At 35.2% G+C, this 24,540-nt stretch overlaps 1 protein-coding gene across 1 annotated transcript in view; it reads left to right on the plus strand.

Moving 5' to 3' along the window:
• PRKX (protein kinase cAMP-dependent X-linked catalytic subunit) overlaps window positions 1-16,492 on the plus strand; it is a 53,196-nt gene extending 36,704 nt beyond the window's left edge. The window contains exons 5-9 of the mRNA XM_051772853.1: window positions 5,661-5,756; window positions 7,608-7,665; window positions 10,155-10,232; window positions 13,311-13,459; window positions 13,847-16,492. Coding sequence (XP_051628813.1) covers window positions 5,661-5,756; window positions 7,608-7,665; window positions 10,155-10,232; window positions 13,311-13,436 — 358 coding nt within the window. The 3' untranslated portion in view covers window positions 13,437-13,459; window positions 13,847-16,492. The remainder of the gene's footprint in view (window positions 1-5,660; window positions 5,757-7,607; window positions 7,666-10,154; window positions 10,233-13,310; window positions 13,460-13,846) is intronic.
• Window positions 16,493-24,540: the final 8,048 nt, after the last annotated feature.

Consider the following 24,540-nt stretch of genomic DNA (forward strand, 5'->3'; position numbering starts at 1 on the left):
AATATTTGGATTAGCAAATTTGGGCTAAATTTATTATTGATATACTAGTTGAATTTTTACCTCTGAAGCAAGGAATTGGGAAGCTGTACAAAACAACAGATATTACTGTTCTTACAAGAATGCTTTAGGTTTTTGAATTTGTTGGTTTTGTTTGTTGTTTTGGTTTGGGGGTTTTTTTTGTTTTACTTAAGACTTTTATAACAGCTGCTCTTTTCCCCATCTGTTTTGGAAATTCAGGCTTTGTCAAAGTTTAGATTTTTTTTCATAAAATCCTTTAAAGGCTAAAGAAGAGGATTACTTCTGTAATTAATTTCTAGCATAGCGATATAGTACTTGCAGTGGGAGCTTTAGTCTGTAAAAATGCATAATGGCAAGTAGGAAGTATTAATACTTTGTATTACTACTGAGCACTGATGTTTTAATTTATTTTTTTTTTTAAACCAAAGGAAGAACAGGGAAAAGCTTTAAAGGTGTATTTAAAATCTATTTGTTCAAATGCTACATTTGATGTTTTGGAATTTGTTTGCTAAGCAATGTTTCCTAAAGATACAAATTTAAACTAAATTAACTGGCATTACTATAATTAACCGTTTATGACTTTCTAGTATTAGTTATATAAAAGTAATTGCCTTAGTTTGCTCTGATTTCAAAAAAGAAATACTGGTTTTAGTACAATAAATAACTGATTTAGGGAGAATGTGAAATTCTGCTTATGTACTAAACAAGGCCATCTGCATGTTTTTCCTTGGCTTTTTTTTGTCGTGGCTGCATTGCGTGAAGGTACTTGCAGAAAAGAGAGAGATTTTGAAAGCAATTGGCTTTGCCATGGTGTAGAACAAATCCAGGCGAAAGCAAGGCCTTCATAGTTTCTGAAGAAACATAGTATATTTCATCAGTTTGGTTTCTTAGACCTTCTTTTTGGTACCTGACTGAGTGTGCTCTATGCCTTCTCAGTCTCCACATGTGTGTCAGGGTGCCTCTGTGGCCTTTCATTGTAGATCTGCAACCCTACAGAGTGATCGGAACAAAATGTCCTTGCTTGGATTTATTCATCCTTTTCTCTAGTTAGCACTGTCGCTCTCACTCAGAGTAACTTTGGTGACTCTTCCAGTGTTTGGACAAGCTCATCAGATTGCCTGATCAAGCAGATTCCCTGGTGGATGGATAATTACTTCAGAGCTCTAATTCATTGTGTGTATTACTGTGAAGAAGTCCACCCAATAGCATTAAAACTTTATCCCAGGACAGTATTGCTGCCTGCTGCTTGCTTTCTTAATATCCTGGAGGCTTGCATATGCATTGACTTTGAATCTCAAGGCAATTTGTAGACAGAAAAGCATAAAAATGTGTAATAGTTCTTACTGACCCAGGCAGCTTTTGCTGACTGGTCTGATACAAAGTCGTCATTTATGTAGGCTAATCTGTGCAGAGACCAGGCTTCACCTTTCTTCTATCGCTCCCTGTAAGGTGAGCAGCCCAAGCTGGTCAAGAGGAATCCTTCTCAGAGGGATGAAAGCAATTCCCAGCAGTCTTGTTGGGAATTGCTAATCTTAGTCCTAGACAGCAGGAAACTGTAGGTGAAAGCGTCTGGTACTGTAACATGAGCACAGGTGCTGCAGTCACCCAGCTGTAGTCTGAGTGATTTACCTTCCTGCCACAGGCTTCACTGGGACCACTCACTGGTCTATGTGGTCTCAATGTAAGTGGATATCAGACCTTTTTTCTTTGTGTCCCTTACAGAGATGTTGATGGGATTCTTTCTACTAGAGCAATAAGAGAAGCAAAGTTTCTGTTTTACTAAGTTAACATGCTACCTACAGGTGATAATCGAGCAAGATCTCATTTCTGGACTGGAGGGTGCTGAAGTATGACTGCTATATATTCTACTGAAATATGACTGGCATATCTTCTTCATGAAAAAAGGGAGCAGCTGCAGTCATTTCTATGTAGGGCCTTCTGTGTCATGACACCATCTGGCTCAAGGGATGAAATCTGGATTCTGGGGGAGTGGGAGGGGTGGCTTAATTTGAACACTTTGGCTTTAGAGACCTTTAACCAATAGACGTAAATTACACTTTTCTAAAAAGCAGTTGAGGCCTTACATAGGCTGATTGACAGAGCAGCTGTCAGCTGCGTGCGAGTTTTTCATGGCCTTTGCTACAGTATTTGTGTAGACGTGCTCTTCATAATTGAATGCTGTTTTGAATAGGGACTCCATCCAAAACTAAAAAATAAAAAACAGCTTTCAGTCATTATCAAAACTGGGATAAGGTTTGGTTTGGAGTTTTTGGGGGGGGGAGTTTTGATTGTTTGTTTTGGTTTTTGTTTGGTTTGGGTTCTTTTTTTGTTTGGTTTGGTTTTTTGGGGGGCAGTTGTTGTTTGGGTTTTTGGTTTTTTGAGGTGGGGAATGTAACTTTATACTACTTAGGTCTGTGTTGTTTTTTTTTTTTTAGGAGGGATAGAGGGAGGCAGAGATTATGGCTTGTATGTGTTCCCTTTAGGTGGGCAGGTTGTCACATAGGGCGGATGCTTTTAGTGTTTTATCAACTTTTAACTGTTGTTGACAGTAGTCTTTTTAAATGCTTTTCCTCACCAACTGAAGATGTGGCTTGATAATTATGCTATCGAGGCTTTTAAAGCATAAACAGTCCTAGGTAACTTTATCCTTTGAAACCCAAAGAAGTTTTAAGAAATACAGAAATTTTTTTAAGGTGAACAAAACCTGACTTCAAGACTAAATTATTGTCTGCAAGTAAATTAACTTAAGACATTTGGTAGTTATTTCCTGAAGTTAGTCTCTCTGAAACCCAAAAGCAATTGAAAAGAATTGGTAGATGTGTATGTAAGGAAATCATCTTTCTAAAAACAAACAAACAAACCCACACTTTCCTGTTCTGTGGTGTCTTATTTCCCTGTCTTAATATCTCTCGAGGCCCATGGAATTCTAGTTCTGCACATACTAGATTTAAGGCAAGGTCCCATATAGGTTTAAGATAGTAGGATATAGGAAAGGGAAAAAACAGGGAGAACCAAAGTTGAGAAGAAATCTTTACAGAACACAGAGTAGAGTTAATCTAAACAAACTGTCAATACAAAAAGCTGGAAGATCTGTTTGAGTAAAAGAGTTGTGTTACAATTTACCATAGAGGAAAATATATTTGTTATTTAACATTAAATATGTTAAATCATAATTGTACTGTCATCAGATACGTAGCTGAGTTTTGCCTATTAATGAGGGCTTTGTGGGTTTTTTTGCATTGGTGGTCATACGTGATGTGCTGTTCTGTCATTTTAGGTGGTAATGGTTCTTGTCTGCAGATTCATATTCTCAGACTTGGGTGTTTTCACCTGAGGTTTTACAACTTCTGTTCTTCAGACTATCTGTTATCTTTGAGACTAATGTCAGTGCTATTGTTGTGCATAAGTTAGCAAAAGGAATGGTTTGAAGCTGTTGTCCCATTTACAGAGATATTACTGTTTATAATATAGCTTGTTTTCAGTTGATGGAAAAAAGGCAGCTGTTTGTTTTTGTGTTATGGTGTGAAGACAGTCTGAAGCTCTGGGGGTTTTTTGATGATTTATTAGGTAGCTTCCAGCACAATACTTGTGTTGTTTTGTCTAAAAACTGTGCTGTGTTGAAGACAGACATTTACAAGAACCATCAAAATCAAGTTATTTGGTTTGTCCATAAGAAAACTATGTAATCTTTGAAAGCAGTTCTCATTTTGTATATAGTTCAAATACACTTTAAGCAGCATTGCCATAAACTTATTATATAGCCAAGTGTGATTTAAATTTCTCTTAAGAGCTCTAGACATTCTAATTATGAATTTTCAAAGTGGGAAAGCCAAGAGCAATTTAAACATGTAAATATGTAAAAAAATCACACTTTTTATTCTTCTTGATTTCATACCTCAGTGTACAGTAATGTGTTTACTGCAGCTGACACTTTTGTAATACATATTCACAAAGTTTCATTGTGATAGCTTTATGCATTTATAGATGCTAATATGTAATAACAAATAGAAAATTGAGTGTACTGTTTGTCAACTTGCTGTGGAGAATGTGAAGAACATTAATATTACCTGACTAAAAAAAAACTTTGTGCGGGAAAATTTTGTGCATGTTAAATACTTATAGTGTTTTCCTTGTTCTTTAGTGTCAAAGCAGAAATTTTTGATAACCAAAGTACTCTTCGTGAGATTCTTCTATTTTCCAGTTACTTGGAAAGTAGATTTTCATAATGAAACTACTCTGGCCTTCTGAACACCACCAAGAAATGTTCTTTAGTCTTTCCTTAACCATATAGTTTTGTTGTGCATTTCAGTGCTTTGAACTATTACTTGTTTTTTTACCATGTGCCTACAGACACGTTTACTTAACTATTCTGATGGAATTTGATTTTACCCATGGCCAAATTTTACAGTATTTCAAAGGAAATGCTAATCCACTTGACCATCAGCTGAAAAATGAAGAAATTAGTACTGCTGAAAACAGAATAGAAATGATGTATAGTACTTCTTGAGGAATAAGCTAGTTCAAGTACCATAAAATTAAAGAAAGAGCATGAAATGAAGATGCTTTGGTTTTATCCTTGTTTGTGCTCTCAGTGATTTCTAAAGTCACCAACATTGTATTTGTGTGTGTATACACACAGTTAAGTTGTCTTAGAAAGTAATTATAAAATGTTAGGGTCATGTGAAAATGTTTTAAACATTGAACTGTAATAGTATTTGGATGTTGTGAATATGGTTGACACTCAAAATAATTTTTTTTTATTTTTATTCTGTAGGCATTTTGAGACAGAAACATAGTAAGAGAGATGCTTCAGTCATTTACGGAAGGCAAAGCAGGACTGAGATTAGTGAATAGTAGTTCTTTATTCCATTCCCTTAGAAGGTTTCCTGTGGTAACTTTTAAAAACATGACTGACACTTGGAAATTTCTTGGCACTTGGACTCAGCTGCCTATACTGGCTGTACTGATGCACCCTGATGTACTCTGAGGCTCTCGCAGTACTCAGGGTAATATATTGTGCTGGTAAAGGAAGCACAAGAGAAAACTCTTAAGTTCTTACTGTAGCTGTACAACAAGAAGCAGTCTCTGTTAGCTCATAAATTCATTAAGAACTTTGTAGAAAATATAAGTGTAGAATTTTAACTGCATCTTGATTTACTGATCATCGTAGGAAGGTTATGAAATAAGTACTTAATCTGTCCCACACAGAAAGACAGCTACATTTTGAGAGTTCTGAACAGTGTACCTGCAGTTACAGGACAAGGTCAAAAATGGTAATTCTCTTTTGGTAACTATACCCATGGGTTTTACAGATAAAGGCAAAGTATTTTTTACTTCTAATACTGAAAATTTGTTTGATGAATTATATTTTTACTGTATTAATGTAACACTTTTATATTTTTCTATTCTGTTGTAATACTTAAATTTTAATTCTACATTCAGCGTGTTGTGTACAGAAATGTTTGCAGTTTTTCAATGAGAGCCTTAAGTTATTCTTCAAGTTAGGATTTGGTTCATGGTGCCCTACCAAAAAGAATAACGTAGTCAGCTATTTCCGAGGGGAATTGCTATAACCTAATACTGCTTATAAGATTTTTAGAACTTCTTTTTCTAACCTCTAAAAATTTTCTGTATTAAAATAGGTTTCCTCCATTTTTTGATGACAATCCATTTGGTATATATCAGAAGATTCTTGCTGGCAAAATAGATTTCCCAAGGCATTTGGATTTATATGTAAAGTAAGTCCGTGACTCCAACACTATATTTTACTTTCTAAACATCTCCCGAGCACTGTTTCTGAAGGATCTTCTAAGAAGACAAGATACAAGATTCTGATTTTCTGAAACACCATGTTGGAAAATATTTTATGTTGCATTTACACTTGCAGTCCAAATAAACTTATATATCTGGTAGACTTCAAGCTGATGATATGGTTGTAAGATAGTATCTGACTCTCTTACTTTTCTGCATATTCTAGGATATTAAATGCTTTTTCACCTTGTACAAGGCACATTGGTAGCAGGTCCCTGAAAAAAGTAAAGAGGAGAAAGAGAATGAGATAATGTAATACAAGTAAAAATTAGGAGAGCAGGAAGCAAACACTGAATTGTTGTTTTGTATACATACGTACCACTTAAATCTCTCTCAGTATAACTACTTGAGTGAACTCTGGTACTTCAGAAGTTCTAGTGTAAAATCAACTTAAATTTGTGATAGCAGGGGCCTAGTTCAATATGCAGTATTATATATGCATGTGTGGGTTTTATAGTATTTTGCAGTCATTAAAGGTATATTGCAGGTGTAATGGGTTTTCCTAATTAAAAATTCTATAACTGACTCTTCCGTAAGGAGAGGTCTTGTCTGTGAAGAACTGTGAAGGTGACTGTAAAAGGAGTTGGTCACATGATTTAATCTAGTCCAAACATTGATTGTCTGGAATGATCATGAGAGTTTTAAAAATTGCTTTCAACATGGACTTTTTTATTCTTTTATCTGGCAATTGAATATTTTTCCAGTTGAATTTTAAAATTGTATTCCTGCCAAATACAACAGCTTTTCAAACAATCCAGCACATTCACTCTCAGTTCATATATTCTTTATGCATAGGCTTTTGTGATTTCAAGGATAGGTGACTCAATACTCTTTTGATTTTTGGGTAGTAGGTGTTACAGATAGGGATAGAGAGAGGCAGACGTATCATTAATATGTTTGCGTTCTTTTCTGTAAATAAGGCTGTTGACACTTTTTTAAATTTTTTGTAAACTTAAAAATTAGAAATAGCCATGCTCTGTAGATCCCCAGCATTTTGTACAGTATGTCATCTCTCAGGTCTATTCGAGATTGTAGAAATGAGGATGGTTAAACTTTTGTTCTTTGCTGCCATTGTACTTTATGCAAAAAATAGCAAAATCTTAGAGATAAAAAGTAACTGCTTGCAGAAATACAAAGCTATATTTTTTCCTCAACTCATAAGTAATAAAGGTAATTCAATAGATTATGATATGATACTTTTGATTTATGTTGTAGTTGTTTGGTGCTTAATATTCAAAGTATTTTGCTATTAAAATGGAAGAGTTTTATGTCTCTATACTATTAAAATGTTGATTTAACTTTCTGAAAAACTGTTCAATGAATCTCAGGGGATAATTTTTATTTTCAGTGAAATGAAGCTTACAGATGTTGCTAGCTTTAAGCAGATGACTAGCTCTTTCATGGTTTCTCTGGATATTTAGCATAAAGTTAAAGGTGCAGCGTTATCTGCTTTATATATATTAGGACTGTGTTCTGACTAAGAGGTTTGAGATCCATTTTGAGATTTGGAATGCCCAGCAAAATAGAAAAATACAAAGAAAGAAATAGTGCTACTTGGCAAGGGACAGAGGAGGGAGAAAGTTTCTTTCCTTTGTTTCTTGAAAGAGCAAGAATTCTGCAAGTTCCTTTTGAAACAGGTTATTCTTTTTTATCATTTCCTCTAAAATGTTCTCAAATATGAGGAAATGAATGGGTCAAAGGGAAATAGGTCTGTATTTGTGTGACAGTCAAATATAAATAACTTTTGTTTAACAGAGAACGTATTTTCTTTACTTCAGAGACCTTATTAAGAAGCTGCTTGTGGTTGACAGAACAAGACGACTAGGAAATATGAAGGTCAGTGTAAAATGTTAGGTGTAACACGGAACACAGCACGAGGTCGAAAGAATTCTGTAGGAAAGATGTAGAACAGCTCTTCTGTAGCTTTTGTTATTATAAGCATGAAAGTTACAGTTTCCCATGTTACTTTGGTTATGCAATCCCAAATGCAAAGTTTAGTCTGTGTATTCCTGTTTTTCTGAAGATCATACTCCTATATGGGTTAATGCTATCCTTCATAATAGTTTCCCTCCCTACTCACCACTACCACCCCCCTTCATTAATTTGAAAACTTAGATTAGACCAGGAATTTGGGATTAAGTCCTGTAGTACACAGGGCCAGCTCATTTGGTTCTTTCTTTAGAGTTGTTAATCCTGGAAGGAGCACTAATCATATTTGAAGCTTAAAAATTATTTTCAAGAGTATAAGGGTTGTTGTAATATCATAATGTTTGGTCATTGTCTTGGTGGGGCTGATTAAGCACAGCCAAATAGTCTTCCACCAGGAAGAATTAGGCATCCTAATCTGAAGAGACTTCTGAAAGTAATAACTTACTAGAGACTCTACTCACATGTCCTGGGTAGCATTTCAGAAATAGACCTGTATTTGTGGTATGTCAAGGAGAAACACAAAGCAGTCCTGAATTCTCTTGAGCTGTCCTTGTGTAGTACAGTATGATGTCAAGATGATGAGAGCTGTATGACAAACTTATTTGATTCTACAGCTGTGATTGGTAGTTCAGTGAGAAGTCAGCGGCATGTGAATTAGCTCAAGTACTTTAACAGGCTAGCCAGAACACAACACAAACTCAGTATAGGTTATTTTACCCTTCTGGCAAAGTAAATTAATCCTTTTTTGTTGACTTGCTCTTGTTCTTACAGTGTGGCAGATACCGAAATTAGCTTGGGTAGTCTTTTATTTCTTTAGGGGCAGCTAACATCTTTATTTCTTTGGGCAAGGGAGGTTAGTGGTTTACTTTTTGCCCAAAGCACATTGAATGGTGCACATAGGTGAAGAAATTAGAAGATGCACAGTCATACAGGTGTCTTTAAAATATTTTTGGTATAAGTGTAAATGCTGTAACCAGCTGTCCGGGGTTTTCTTTTGGAGTCTTTTATGGCACGAAGTCAGACTGGCAGGAAAAGCCAGGAAATAATGTTTTTCTTATCCTTCAGAATGGTTTGCAGTGTTTTTCAGGGGTGGAAGCAGGAGGATTTCATAAGCTGAAAATTCAAAACTGATTGATCAGTGAAAATTTTTATATCTTTTGACAGTTTTGAAGGAAAACAAAAACAAAAGCAAACCTTGATTTATTCAAACATAGGTTTTAGAAAATGTGTTTGGCTGGCTTTTGTGTTGGTTTTGGTCGTTTTTAGTCTGTGGTTGCTTAGGTTTGTTTTGGGGTTTTTCCCTGCAATTGACTAAAATGTCAAAATCAAAACCAGTTCTAATGAAAAGCAGGCTTTGGGGTGGGAGCAGTAGGTCAGACTTGTATCTGATCCTTTTCCATGATTGTAATTGGTTTAAAATAAGGTAAATTCCACTGGACCCTTTCTGGTGAAGCATTGAGACAGATCTGCTTTTGAGGGAACTAGGTGATATACTGTTCTTCTTGATGCCTCATAGGATATGAGGCAATGGATAGTCTCATTCCACATAAATCTGAAAATGTGTGATATGCTTCATTTTGTGGAGTTTTATGTGGTATGATCTTGAGTGCTATGCTGTGATCAGGCCTGAAACAGAGAACCAGCTGTTTTCCCCCAGTGCTTAATCCCTTGAGAATGAGTCTGTGCTTGAAACAAGTTTCATCATGAAAAAGGAAAAAGACATTTTTGTTCCTTATGTACATAATCAAAACAGGCACCTTTAACTGTATATCTAAAATAAAAACAAATGTTCTAATATATTTACTTCTGTAACAGTACTGAGAATCTCTTGCTGTCGGCACTAAACTTCTGTAATATTTGAGAAAACTTTGTGCTTCCCAGACGTTATTTTATTTAAGACACCAACAACTCTCAGTTATTTTTTTATTAGTGTAAGAATTAGAAAGTATATCTGAATAAATATGTCAGGAAATACAAAAGTGAATAGAACTGTAGTGAATGGTTTTGAGGGTACTTTAAAGCCTGTTCTTGATCTGCATTGTGTCAGAAGAATGCAAAAAACCCCCAAAACATAATAAAACAAAAAAAAACTAAACAAGCAACAAAAAGAAAACCAACAAATAACAAAAACAAAAAAACCCAAGCCAAACAAACAACAGCAACAACAAACAAACAAAAAAACCAAACATTTGGGTCTTATTGCTGGAACTCAGGATCTACTAGGGAATTAACACTATGAATTTATACTGTAGAATTTTTAATGATTATCACCCGAAAAAAGAAAAAAGGAAAGACTGTTAGTCTGCTTTGATACCGCAGGTCTTATGCTGAAATACATAGTTTGGAATACATATAACTAACAAATTAGTTATTTTGATTTTTTTTTTTCTTTAAAGAATGGCGCCGATGATGTGAAGAGGCATCGATGGTTCAGGTCTATAGATTGGGACGCTGTACCTCAAAGGAGACTAAAGGTATATTCCACGAAATACTGTGTAGGACATCACAAGGAGAACTCATTGTTCATTTAAGCTGATCTGTTGAAGGTTTGTTGGCTGTTGCATCTGTGTGTTTGTGTGTGTATGACTAAATGTCTATATGCACACTTCAGTAATTAAATGCATATTTGCCCTTTTACAATGCAGAATTAATTGTATGACTGTCTGTTTGCATTTTTGTCTACTTACAAAATGTCTAAAAAAAAAGCCTGCTTTCCTTATGTTGATTAATTAATACAACATTTAGGTTTCAGTTTTAGGGGTTTATAAATATTTACTTGTATGTGGCTTTTATTTAGGGGAGTGGAGGGGATTGGTAGTCTGTTGGTTTGATTATTCTTTTTCTTTTTTTCCTTGCCCTTACATTTATGGAAGTATTTTACTCTGGGCTTTAAATTTTTGTGCCAAGTTCAATTCAGGTAAATACTTTAACAAAATGTAAAGCATATGGGAGTAGGAGGAATAGGGAAGGTGAAAGAGAAGGATTTATGAATGTAATTCTAACACACTTTTTAACAGCACTGAATTCTAGTATTGTATGAGGGCAGATGTTTGCTAAAGCTATCAACATTACAAAATGCTTTTTCAAGTCCTTTGGAACTAAAACTGCCTTCTTTCTTCCCTTTCCCAGAGTTCTAACTCATATGATTTCTTACAGCAGTGATTTTCTGTAACAGAGGTTGCCATATGCAGTCAATCAAGTACCAATTAAATGTTTGTTTTTCTTTTTTTTGCATTAGTTTCTTACACCTAATTTCTAGCTAGTTATCTTAAATTGAGTTCTTGCAAAAAACTAGAAGAGAAGACTAAAATGTTGTTGATGCATTCTTGTAAACAACATCCTAATACAAAGCTGTAGATGACTTTTTTCTTTACCGGAAATAAGTTCATACATTTTTAAGTTTGTGGATTTGTTTTATTTTTAATCATTACTACACACGTTTTTATGTAATGTATTGTAATGAAGTCACATTTTGCAAGTTATTTACTGTAAATTCTGTTCATGAAAATCTGCAAAAAACCACAATCTGCATGATAACCTGTTTTATAAGTATTTAAATTCTGAAGTTTTTGAAAACCTTCTCTATTGCCAAATCAATAACAAATAAATTAAACAAATTAAAACCTGATTGTTAGATGTACAGTCAAACGTCTCAGGTCCAAACCTCCTTTGTGTGGCATTTTTATTTTAAAAAAATTAATTTTTTTTTTAAATTAAAAAAATTTAAAAAGTCATTGTCACACTTGTGAATCTAAAACTTGTTTCTTAATCTTTGTGATGATTACATTAAGTTCTTAGAAGACAAGTCACTGCTTAACTAAACTTCAGAGCAGGGATGTGAATTGGGTCAGAATTTTGCTTGGTGATTTCTGGAGGCAGCTTTATTCTTCAGAATTTGTTTTTACAATCTCACTGTATTTCATACTGATGAAGAGATTGAAAATATGAAATAATGCACACAATGCTCCCTTTTCCCTGTAAAAAGTGTGAATTTCTCTAGTGTACAAATGACTCATTGATTCATCATCCTAATAAGGTCTTAAGTATCAGTATTATATAAATAATACTAATGACTGAAAGAGAGAAAATAATTTCATTAATCATCCTTTCTCTCTTTCTTTTCTTTTGTTGTCTCTTTTTGTGTGTCACTTCACAAAACTATTTTTTCCTGCCAAAATGCCTACAGGGAGGTGGGGGTATGGACATTGCCCACAGTGGAGCAGACAGTTCTCTGGAACAGAACAGATTCTACACATTTTTTAAGCATCTGGGGAGTGTAGTGAGACTGCTGGGTGCAAAAGTAGGACGCTGCTTTTGGCTGAAGGTTAGAAGTATCACCTCTTGGGGGCCCTTGGTTTCCCATTTAAAAGCTACTGATGATATTGATTTGAAAAGCCCAGAAAATCAGATAAGGTCTCACAGGCAGTGGAAGGCAAACCTTCATCTTTTTGAGGAGATGCAGAGTAACATTTTGCTATACTTTATAGTTCTGTCTGTGGTATAACTTGTATTAGCCAGTTCATGGATCATCTGTAAGATTTTCTCATTCTAAAGTGTTCTGTTGGACTCACATGATAGTTCAGCTCTCAGTTGCTGAGAAGGGGTTAGAGAGATGAATGTCCCTTGAGAAACAGAAAAGGGGTTTGTCTTACATTAACCTCTGCCATTAATGAAATATTTCAGAAAGGAGGTTTATCTCATAGCCTGTGGGCAGAAGGGTAAAGTAATATGAATGCTAAATATAAAACAAGGAAAAACTACAGGTACTGTGAAGTTGGTGGGCAGTACTAGAAATTGAAAGGATCCTCTGAGGAGAGAAAGAGAAAACAGATAATTCTCATAGCACCTTCAGGTTCCATAAAAAAGATCCATTTGAATTAAGTTGCTTTTACAGCCATCCTTGTGAAATGACTTACGGTGCAGCAATTTCTTTATCTGTTTGAATTTATTGCTAGGTTAGGAAAAAGCACTACCTACTAGGTAGTGTGAGAAATAGAGAAGTTAGTCATTTCAGCCACCTTAAAACTGATCAATCTATTCAAAACCAAAGAGAAGAGGAGGCTTTTCTCCTTCAATTAGAAAGCCATCTCCCACACTGCTATGATGACTTTTTCTTAGTTGAAAGGAACCTAATATGATTACATTCCTTTCTGTTCATAGGCCACAGATGATGGGAAGAGTGAGGAAGAAGAGTGGCAGATTATGCTATGATGGCATGTACCTGGAAGCCTAGTTGTAGTAATGTTTTGCAGTAGTTATCTTCAGTCTGCAAAGCAACTAGAGAGGTGGTGTTAATAACATAGGTCTCTATATTTTAAGTGTGTTTTAACCACATTATTTAACTGCAAAATAGACAAGGTGTGGGAGTGTGTATGTGTTTCTGCAGGCTTCTCTCTCTCATGCCGTTCATTATTAGGTGAACTGTAAATCTGTGAACTGCAAATCTGTACCCCGTTTGTTTAATTGGACTTTTACAGAATTTTTGCTTTAATATGATGGGGAAAGATCACTGAGGAAACTACTGACATTTTTGTTGTGCTTTTTCTGACTAGCCTCCTATAGTACCCAAAGTGTCCAATGATGGAGATACTTCCAATTTTGAAGCTTATCCTGAAGATGACTGGAATAAGACACCTCCAGTACCTCCTAAAGATCTAGAAATTTTCAAGAACTTCTGAAAGCAACATCTACAATGGATGAGGTATGTCCAAATGTCAGGAGCCATCTTGAAAACATTGCAGACTGAGAACCATATTCAGAAATTACATCTTCTCATTCATAATGCCTTATGGAATGATAAAGATCATTTATCTCACAGGCTTTGGTTTTCTACAGTGATGAAGAATTATTTGCATAGAGATATTTAAGTCCTGTCCTTAAATCTTTTAAAATAATGTGTTAAGAAGAAATATCTAGATTTATTTGACAGATAAGGTAATGCGATTGTTCTTAATTGCAAGGTTTTTCTATTAAGAATTTTCAGATTAATTCTGTACCCTGGATTCTGTCTTTTAACTGTGATAGTTTGATACTTGTTATTCAGTTCACATACTCCACCTTGTGTTTTGTGTTCCTTTTTTTGTCTTAGAAGCTGGAAGAAAATTGAAGTCCTAAGAGCAAGTCTGAAGAATGATGGAGTTCATATGTAAATGAAAATTTTCGTTGTAGCTAAGAATGATACTGAATTCACATGTGTGTATTAGTATATAGTAAATACCTAAAGAGGTGGAGGCTGGCAAGAATGATTTTTTGCTGTAAACATTTAACATTAGTTTAGTTAATTGTAATAATGATAGTCTGCTCTGAAGTAGACTCACTAAAATAGTATTTTTAGGATTTATTTTTTTTAACTTATGGTTAAGTTTCCTACTATTCTCAGATCTTTTTTGCATAGTTAACTCATAGACTTAATTTTATAAGTTTATACTAAACTTGTGTAATTAAAAGCACAAATTAGTATATATGTATATAATGAATACAAAACAACTAAAGCACAGGAATTGTGCAAAGATGTAAATTTTTGTACTTTGCAGAGTCTATGATTTTTATTTTTCAAATAATGTTTTTCAAGAAGTTCTTTAGGAATAAAAATCTTAAAAAGGATAAATGAGTTTTTCATCATCTTATATACATTTTATAATTCTTTGTAAAAAATAAAAATAATTACGTTTTAAAAAAGATTTGTACCTAAAATTTCCAATGCCTCACACTTGCAACCAGAGTACTTGAAAGCAGAAAGACAAGGGCATGTTTTATTGTTGTTTAAGGTGCATCTTAATGGCTAATTCAAGAAGTTCTGTTAAAATTACGTCTCTTTGCAAACCGGGATTTTGAATGATTTTACACTGTCTGAAATGAGATTCCTCACATGAAGACTCACTGTAAACATCCAGTTCAGTGCATACTGAAAAAGGGCTCTAGCTAGCTCTTACAGGAGTTGTTCTGTCTCAAGCTTGCTGTCTTCTCCAAGCATGAGCCGTAACAGACTTTTCATTAGTGAAATAGTTGTTGTTGAATGCTGGGTGCTTCAGAATATCAGAGGGAAGACTGAATATATAGTAAAGCCTGATTTTTCTGCTCCTGCTTTTTAAAAAATGTCCCGAAGTCTCTGCTGCCAGGAATTTCGTATGTATAGGGTTCAAACCCTAGATGTAAGGAGTCTTTTTTCATCCTGCTCTAACATCTTTCTAGCAGCTTGAGTACACTGTATTTTGGAAGTATTTGCAATATTGCTTCATTTTAAGTAGCAGCAAATATCATCATGTGCGTATGGATCTGTGTATATGAATGCACATGAACGTGAAGGTAGATTGTATACAAGTTAGAATTTTTTTTAATTTTTTTTTGAGGTTACATATTGTGATGCTTGTGTTAATATAGAGGAATTGATTTTGAAGTGCTTCAGTTGCAAAAAGTTATTACATTGACTTTACATTGTTTCCAGAGCCATGTGTACATACTCCTGTAACTACTGACCTCGTCAAATGCTTTCTAGGACAAAACTGCTTTCAAATTTTTTTTAATTCAAATCCTGAATTAAAAACTACAACCAAACTGTTTTTTAAGCATTATTTGAAGTGATCAGTTATTTTTTTCTACAGTCTTGGACTTAATGAACTATTACCAACCCATTTAATTTATTTGCACAAGTGAGCCTGTTTTATTTTAAGTCTTTGCTGGGACTTCATGGCCCACTAATGTAGTTCTGTCTGAGAGTTCATGCAGTTAGACACTGCACTAAGATCTCTGGATTTATGGATTTTTTTTTTTTTTTTAAGAAGACTGGAACACTTTTTTTTTTCTATTCATGTAGGGTATTCTCTGAAGTTCATTTTACTTTGATTACTTCTGTTAACACGTGTTTTTGCATATAGACTGTTGCGTAAGGACTGTTGTCTTGCAAAAGAGCCCTTAGGCCTTTGGTATTCCACGTCAGTGAACAAGAATGTTAAACATTAAAAAACCAACCTTTATTTTTGAGTTATATATATATATTTTTAATTGCCCAGTTTGAGGTTTTAAGTGATTAACTTCCATTGTAAACTCAATTGCCTTGTAACCAAATTATATAAATGCTTCATGATTTCAATGAAGAACATGCTGTAAATTTTCCTGTAAATTAGCTTGATCAATGAATATGTGTGCTACTGAGCTTTAACTAGTGTGATCTTCCCTGTAGAAAGTCATTGTCAATGGGTCAAATATAGGTACTAAACTATGTTTAAATGGATGAACAGGGATTTTGCAGTTTTGAAAGCAATTAAGCTATGGCTGTTTCTCAGCCCATCTGCTTGCCATTCAGAAGAGTTGTGATGCAGTGCTTCCTATGCTATAGAATTGTTTTTCAGCTTTCAATGACTGTAGCATGATTCCTTTTTGTACTGTACTGTGTACAGACTTTCTATGTTTTGCACTTTTCTATGGCAAACTTTGACTGCTCTATAAATACTCTGTTGTGTAGTATGTAGTGATAGTGGTAGCAGGCATTTGTGTGCTGCATAATCAGTTTGAACTGCTAGACTTGCGAGGTTAACTTGAACTAACGTTGTATGTTGCTGGTTGCTTGTTGTAGCTCACATGTATAAGTACTGTTCAAAGTTACAAAGTCAGCCCTCATTGCACAATGAAAATCACTGTGATCTGTACATAAACCCTAGTAAAACTTTATTGCTGTTAATTTATGTAATATCTGTCAAATCTGGATTCATTTAATAAACCTTTATATCTTTTTAAATGTTTTAATCTAGTTTGCTTCCATTTGTGTTGGGAGGAGGTTGAGGTTCTTCATCCAAGAAAATTATGAAGGGGAGAGGAGACGGAGTAGAAAAACAACTGTTCCTTGTTTCTAGGAGTTAAGTCTTTCCAGAACAAGACAGGAGTGCTGGAACATACTTCAGATGGTGTGGAAGAAGCACCAAAAAGTATATTTTCAAAATCATTTCAGGTAGCACATCAATAATGAAAAGTGTTAAGTCAGACTTCTCATTTAACTTTGATTATATGACCCTAATTGCTTTGACATTTTCATAGCTTAATGACCTGAACACTGTCCAGAACACTCATTTCAATTTGTTTCTTTAAACATCAAAATATTCTTACAATGTTAAGCACACCTAACTAAACCTTTATTTCATCTTCCATTAAGAACTTGAAAAGTCCATTTTCAACAAAATTTGTTTAGCTGTTGATGTTAAATTACTTTTCGTGGGTCAAATGTGTTTTATTTCTTGCCCACTAGATATCTTAATCTCGCAGAGATAATTACATAGTCACAGAGCCAACTGGATGCAGTTTGTACTAGTTAAACGTTCATTTTTGTAACACAGTTTTTCTTTCTGCCTTGCTTCATTCTAAATTTTGTGCATTGATGTTTTTCCTCTTGTAATAAACCACTATGTTATGTGCTTCAAGAAACTGCTAATGGAAAGTGAAGGAACACTGCAATGAGCCCTGGAAAGCTTTTGGTCATATCTTTGACATGAATCAAAAGAACTGCTCAGTTAAAACATACAAAATTTTTGAATAGTACCAAGAATCCAGGATGTTTGTAAAAAATTTGGTTTAGCATCTTGTTCTTACCCAACCATGTGGTAGAGTTTTTGTTCATTTGTTCTGAGTACTGTATCTTTTTTGCCTGCATGTGTAACTCTGTCTTACCCAGTAAAGGCCATTAAAATAAGCTTTTTCACTTGTGCAGGGCCGATAAGTCTTGCTAATGGTTGAAAGCCACTGGCACTGTTACAATGGGATCCTGCCCTGCACTTCGTGAATTCCTACATAATGCACATATCAAGCTCTTGTGCAAACTCCTGCTAGCTGCTACAGTCTCAGCTTCAGAATTAAGACTGCTTTTCACAGAGAAAGTAAAAGGATCTTCTGCTGTCCTCAGTATCAGACTAGCTTTCCATTCTGTCTTCCACACACGCTTTCCATCTACCCTTCAAAATCTACCACACATGAATATATGTCAAGCATCGTATTTATCCTTGAAACCAGGAATATTGTAAACTTATAGCAAGCTGATTTGTAGGAATTTATTTCTATGTATCCAAATATTTTCCTGGTTTTGTGCAGTAATATTCCTAACTATTATTTTGTGACAATTGCAGCAGTATGTAGGGCTAATATACAAGCTTTGACTTAAGGCAGTTTTATCTGATTTGCTGCATTTGTTTCAATGCCAATAAGAATGGGGGCAGTTGAGAGTTGAACACGTCTTACTGTGTCTGTAATTCAGGCCACTGAAGTCTCTGAGAGACATCCCAAAACTGATATGTAACCCAAAACACCAAAAATGCAGGCCTGCCTTCTAGTAGATGAAGCTCTGAGGTTCTATGCAGGTGCTGTCTCTACTGCATTGGTTTTTACTTAATCAGAGTATGTATCATAAATACCTTGAAAAGTGTAATGTGTGTCATCTTAAACAACTAACTAACTAGAGATTATTATTTTGTGGTTTTTTATTCTTGCCTCCAGCATATTGTCCCTATTCTGGACTCTGGTAATAAAGAAGGCAAATGAATGGGATAAAACTATTTTGGGAAAACAAATAAGCTTGAATTGCACTTTAATTCAAGAAATAACTTGATATGCCTCACCAGTGCATACTTGCACATGTACTTGTTCTACCACTAACCACAGAAAAAATCGTGCCAGTTCTAGGTTTATGCTGACTGTCAAGCTGTAATTGTGTTCTTCTCAATATTGTATACTAAAAGACAGTTGTAAGACCCAGAGTTTATTTCAACTTTAGTCAGTAATTGGTTTAGTTTAGAGAGTCCTTAATACTAAAATCTCTTGGTTGGAGAAGGAGGGTGCTTTACAGTCATCTTCTTAATTTTCCATCCTGTCCAAGTGTAAGCTGTGCAGAGGAGGTGGTTGTGCTTTGAGTACTGTTGCAGTTCACTTGAAGAAAACAGCAGCTTGCTCAAGCCTACAGTGTGTCAGGCTTACTTCAGAGCCTGAACTTAAGTCTTCTCACCCTGAAGGCCCAAGTCTCTTTTCTTTCAGAAGCTTTGTGAGAGTGTGACTGAGCAGCTTAGGAAATATTAGGACTGAGCCTTAGGAAAACTCTGAGCTTTACAATGGCAGCTTTCTCTGAGTCCACATTTCTTCAGAAGTTAATAACATTAGCTCATTTTTTGATTTAGGATACAAAACTAAAAGATTCTGAGCTGCTTGGTGCTTCTGAAGTTTGGTGAACAAATGCCAGAAATATGGAGTGTTTCAAATTGTGTGTATAATATCTAGTAGCTTCTTTGGCCTGATTTTAATTTCTCTGTTACAAAGAAATTGTAATTGAATTTAGGACCCTCTTCTAATCAAGGTGCTTGTAAAACCATTTAACTGAAGTAGGGCTGCTGGGCTGTGTTAATACCGTAAATAAAACATTCACAGATGGCATGTCTTTCATTTGTACTGATAAACAGTTTCCTTTGATGCATGCTAGCTATAAATGGCTTAACATTCTGCTCTTAGTTTTTTGTCAAGCCCATTTTAATAAGAGGTTTTGCAAACAAAATAAGCACAGGTAAGTATTATTATTATTATTATTTACCTAAAAAGTAGGTAAATTATTTTGTGTTTGTATGAATAAAGCTGATCTGGGAGTTGATATTGAAATGCATTATCAAGGAACAGCATTTTATTCTGGATTAATAACTTTGTGTTTTGAATGTAATCAGATTTAGGATTTTCCTTACTAGCCTGTGACTTGCAGCAGCACTGCAGTCCTTTGCCATGACACTTGCTCCTTCTAGCACTGCTGTCACCACTGTAGCAGCAGTGAGTCCGCTACCCCAGCTGATCAGGGAGAAAATGTGTCCCTGCTGTGACCTGAACTTTGGATCAAAAGTGCTACTTCTACTAGTTTATCTGAAAAGGAATTTTCAATAGCTGAGTGTAGCTGAAGTCCTTCTATTCTCTGCAGGTATTTGCCACCAAGGAGCAAGACTACCACAATATGCTGTAAAATAACATTCAAATGGCGCATTTTTAATCCATTTTAAAATATTTACATAAAGCTCCTGTGACTCATGTAATCCCCAGCAAAATATTGGTGATGCAAGAAGGAAAGTGTGGTGGTGGATCACTTAGGCAAGTGTTGCTAGGGACTGGACTGAATCTGTTCTTTAATATCACTGTCTGGCCATTGAATAAAGGGAGTTGGTTTTTTTTTATTATTTTATAAATAAATTTTCTAGGCAGGCTATCAGAACGTGAGTGACCATTACTCTTGAGTCAGTTTTTCTTGCTGACCCTTGGTTTTGAGGTAACTTCTGGATTGTGAAAATATCTGAAGTCTGTTTGGAAACTAGATTCTGTCAGTAATTTGCTATTTTAATATTTTTTTCTATACAGCTGATGATTATTTACATGCAAAATATAGCAAGTTTAAAATTAATATGTTAATTTGTTTAAAATTTTAATTATTTAATACACTGAACTGGTAATCAAATAAAGGAAATCTCTGCATTCAGTTCAAAAACAATGAAAGCTTTGGATGTAAAATATTTTCAGGTTGGAAGTAGAGTATTATTTTCTGAATAAGCAGGTATCATGAAGGTAAGCTGATTTCAGTTCTTCAGCTGGGTATTAACACTGGAAGCTGTTGAATGAGGAATGAAAAGAGGAAGATTTCTTTCCATTTCTCTCTTCCGCCCACATGTCAATAATTCTCATGGCTTCGCTTTGCTAACGAAGATTTGGGATGTCAGTAATTATGTAGTAGAAAAAGTGTAGCTACAGCTGTAGCTCAGAGTGAAGGTGAGATATCTACAGGGCATTTCTCAAAACTGCCTAGGTTGCGTTGAATACCTCACAGCTTTCCCTCCATTTTGTATCAAACTTTTCTTGGATGCTTTCATTAAAAAATTGATGAGGTGGGACATGTTAGGAGTCATCTTCTGAAAACAGATTGTTGATTGTTGCCATTAACTTATACTCTAAATGCCTTTTGTATCACTTTGAAGTGTAAGTCTTTGATAGAAGTATAAAATCTGGCCTATTACCCTTAAAAGAAGTGTTCACCTGGATGGAAAAGAAGTTAACCGTATCTTTTTTGTATTCTTTTTGGTCACAGTGTTTATATGAAATATTAAATGGTTTGAAGTTTGACGTGTGACATGTTACATTTCTTAAGCAAAGGAGGCTTTTCAGCTTTAAAAGAAAGCTTTTTTACTGGTTTTGTTCTGTATGTGTGACACGTGGATGTCAAAGGAAGTTGCCAGTACAAAACAGTTTTCAGCTTCTGGGTTTTATGCAGAGGAAAAAAACCTTTTCATAGGTAATGCTTACCGAAGGATGGGATTCCTGGAGTGAAATAGCCTTCATTAAAAAGACAGATCAGCCAAGGAAGTAAACTTCCATTGGGCTTCCTGTGACAGACAAGATTTACAAAAGATTTTTCAGATTTCCAAATACAAAATACCATTCAATGATCAAACAATGAAGTGATTATTTCTGTCATTGTAATTAAAAAAGAAAACCAAATCGGCTTTCTTAACATGCCAGTGCCAAAATCATGAACAGTACTAAAACTTACTTAGCTTTGTTATGAGCCTTTGTGCTGGATTTTTTTTCTGTTTTCAAACTGTCAGCAGTAGTAGTAGTTAATACAATAAAAAATGCAACTGAGTCATTTACCTTGTAATGTCTAAGTTTCTAGTGTATTCTGTACACTAAGTGGAGAGTTCATCCTACTTGAAATAATTCATTCCATAACTTTTTTCTCTCTAAATCTCTTTAATTGATCTGAGATTGGCATAACTTCAAGCAATGAAAAAGAGAAAAGCTTCAATAAGAGTATAGAAGCAGTCAATGGCTTTAAGAACATATGTTGTCCAAAAGTGTGGGGGTTTTGTTGTTTGGGTGGGTTTTTTTTCTCTGCATAGGACCATATAGCATATGATGTATTGGAAGGAAAAATACAAGCTACCTTGAAAACCAGGTTTGAGTTACAGTATAGTTTCATATGTTGCCAAAAAAGTTGTTGCATTTACTGGCTTTTTTTAGCTAGTTCCCTTTAAAGACATCCATAGCTGCATTTTCCTGTATTGTTTTGAAAGTGCTTGCTTAATGTTCAAACTTGTTTCCCTGTTGCCCCAAGGGTGACATTAGTGGAGTTCACTCCTGTTTCTCCTGTTGAAAGAATCTCTGATCCTGTTTCTTCTCAAGGTGTTATGGGAGATAGCAGCAATAAATTACAGATTGAAACAATGCATTATTGTAAGACTCATGAAAGACTATGAATGAGAAATAGACAAACAAAAGAGAAAAAAATCCTATCATGCTAGAGTCTTTCAAAGGGGTTCCAGTAATATGATTAAATTAAACTCTTTAAAACAGTGTCTTAAGATACAAAGTTTAAGAATCAGTTTCTCCTATTAATTGCATTTGTTCCATCTACCCAATTTATCTCCTTTTGCATGTTTTGAATAGTGGGAAGTCAGTAGGGGTTATGTAACTGGCTGGAAAAAGAGGGTCTCTGGGTAAGGTGAAAAAATTATTTTCTACAAAATGCTCTAACAGAGATGTAACACTGCAGAACAAATGTTTACCTGTGGCAACAAGGGGGAAAAATATATGCATTGCATTTGTTGCCTGGGGGTCACCATAGTGCATTTAGGCAGTGTGCCTTTCTTTGCTTGGGGTTTTAATTTTTTTCAAATTGGAAGAGGAGCTGTGTGAAATAAAAATCTTCAATGCTTATTTCTGTTGATACTGTATCCTTTTCTATAAGAATAAAACCAAAACCAACTAAAAAAAAAAAAAATTCCACCACCCATAAAGTGGTTGATTTAATGCAGATGCAGCTTCTAGGGATGGAGAGAGTACTTGAAACTAAAGAACAGCAGTATCTCAGGAATGAGAGAAGTGTTTATATCCTTGGTTTTGAAAGTTTTCTGTCAGAATCTCGTACGCAGTGCCTTATATTACACCAGAGTGACTCACGACTTCATTGATCAGATTAGGTAGACTAATTTGAAGTGGGGGAAGGAAATATCTAGGAATAAGTTTTGACTTTCACTTGACGATTTCACAGAAGCACAGGGTCATTGAGGTTGGAAGGGATCTCCAGCTGTCATCTGGCCCAGCTCTCCTGCTCACACAAACCAACAAAAGAGGATTTTGCATTCGTCTCAAATGACATTTTTAGAATTGTCCTCAAAAGCTGAGAAAATAAAATGTACACTGCTCTTCGTTTTGTTTTTGTATTTCACTGAAAAATAGAGCATTTATTTTTCTATTAAACCTTTTTCATTTTAAAGTTTTCCAAACAACCATTAATAATAATAAATAATTTCTTATTTATTATTAATATAATTCATCGTTCTCATAATTTTAACTTCAACAGAGTTGAAAGGCTGAGGAATTTGCTCATGAAATGGACTATGATGTCAGCTGCTGCACACTGATTGCTCGTGACAAGCAAGTCTTGTTTGAAGGTGGTGCTGGATTTGCTGTCTCTATAGACAGCTTTGGATTTTCATTTGGAAGAAAACTGATTTTGTGTGTCAACCAGCTCATGGTAGAAAGAATGTTACCTCAGTGACTTCCATGCATAGAACCACAGTTTCCAGTAGTTCATAAATCTTTTTACCTCAGAGTTGCCATTCATCTTCGATTCTCTCAAGTCTAGAAAGTTAGTGAGGCCTTTCTGTGGATTGTGGAGGGGGGTTGAAGTCAGTGCAGAACCCCTATCTTTGCAAGCTGAAAGACAAAGGACTGCTGTGCTTACACTTTGCTGGATATGCACTGAATCCAAGGAGCACTGGATACTGCACAAAACGTACCTCTTCAGATAAAGAATTTTCACCAGAAACTAACTTACACCCGCTTCTTTCAATGGTGATTTGACAAGCGGACAAATAATGAAGTCTTGTAACGTTGTGCTTGCATTTCCACCAGACATAGTCTGGATGGTTAATAAATGCTGAGGACCTCCTCTACGGGTCGCTGGAGGGTGGAAAGAGAATGTGTCACAATAAAAAGCTCGTACAGGAACCATGAGCCCCAGCATGATCATGTTGGGCTTGCCAGCCAACACTTTCATCACAGACAGATGGGAACAAAGCACAGCAAGACCTCTCAGAAAAGATGTTGCCTTGGTCAGGGAAGGCGTTCAAGGCAAAGGCTGGAGCAGCTCTCCCCTGTTCCTGGGGACTGGCTGCCAAGAGTTGTGCAATAGGCCTAAAGACACAAACCTGCCTGCACCCCTGTAGCTTTATTCAGGCACCCCAAATATATAAGCTCATGTAGGATGCCTCATGTCAACAAAGATTTCCCTCCATCTTCTTTCTTCTTCCACTACAAACTGTGGGAACTGGCCTGGAATATGTATAATTGAAAACAGAGGGAGACTGATGCCATTTCCAAGTCATGCCTTTCTTGTGATATATTCCTCATTTAGTTAGCAATCAGTTTATGTACATACAGTAATAACACCATATATTTTTTTTTTAATCCCCCTCTTTTGAAATACAATATAATAATTTTTAAAAAAATCATTCCAAAGTCAAGAAACATTTTACCACTGTTAATTAACAGAGCCTGAGTTATTATTTGTCCTTTTGTTGAAAGCAGGATAGAAGAAGAATTGTTCTCCCTCTACATAAAAAAGAGAAAAAATAAAAAAAAATTTAAAAAGGAATAAAATAACCACAGAAATAGTTTTAGACTATACTCCGGAGTCATGTTTATTTTTAAACAATAGTAAATCATTCAGTTGTTTCAACCAGGCTTAGTTCCAAGCAGTTCTAAATTTGGTGTTAGAAGAATTGA

The sequence above is a fragment of the Manacus candei genome, unplaced genomic scaffold, assembly GCF_025592945.1.
Source record: "Manacus candei isolate 608988 ecotype Guabito, Panama unplaced genomic scaffold, ASM2559294v1 h1tg000159l, whole genome shotgun sequence".
Taxonomy (NCBI): Eukaryota; Metazoa; Chordata; class Aves; order Passeriformes; family Pipridae; genus Manacus; species Manacus candei.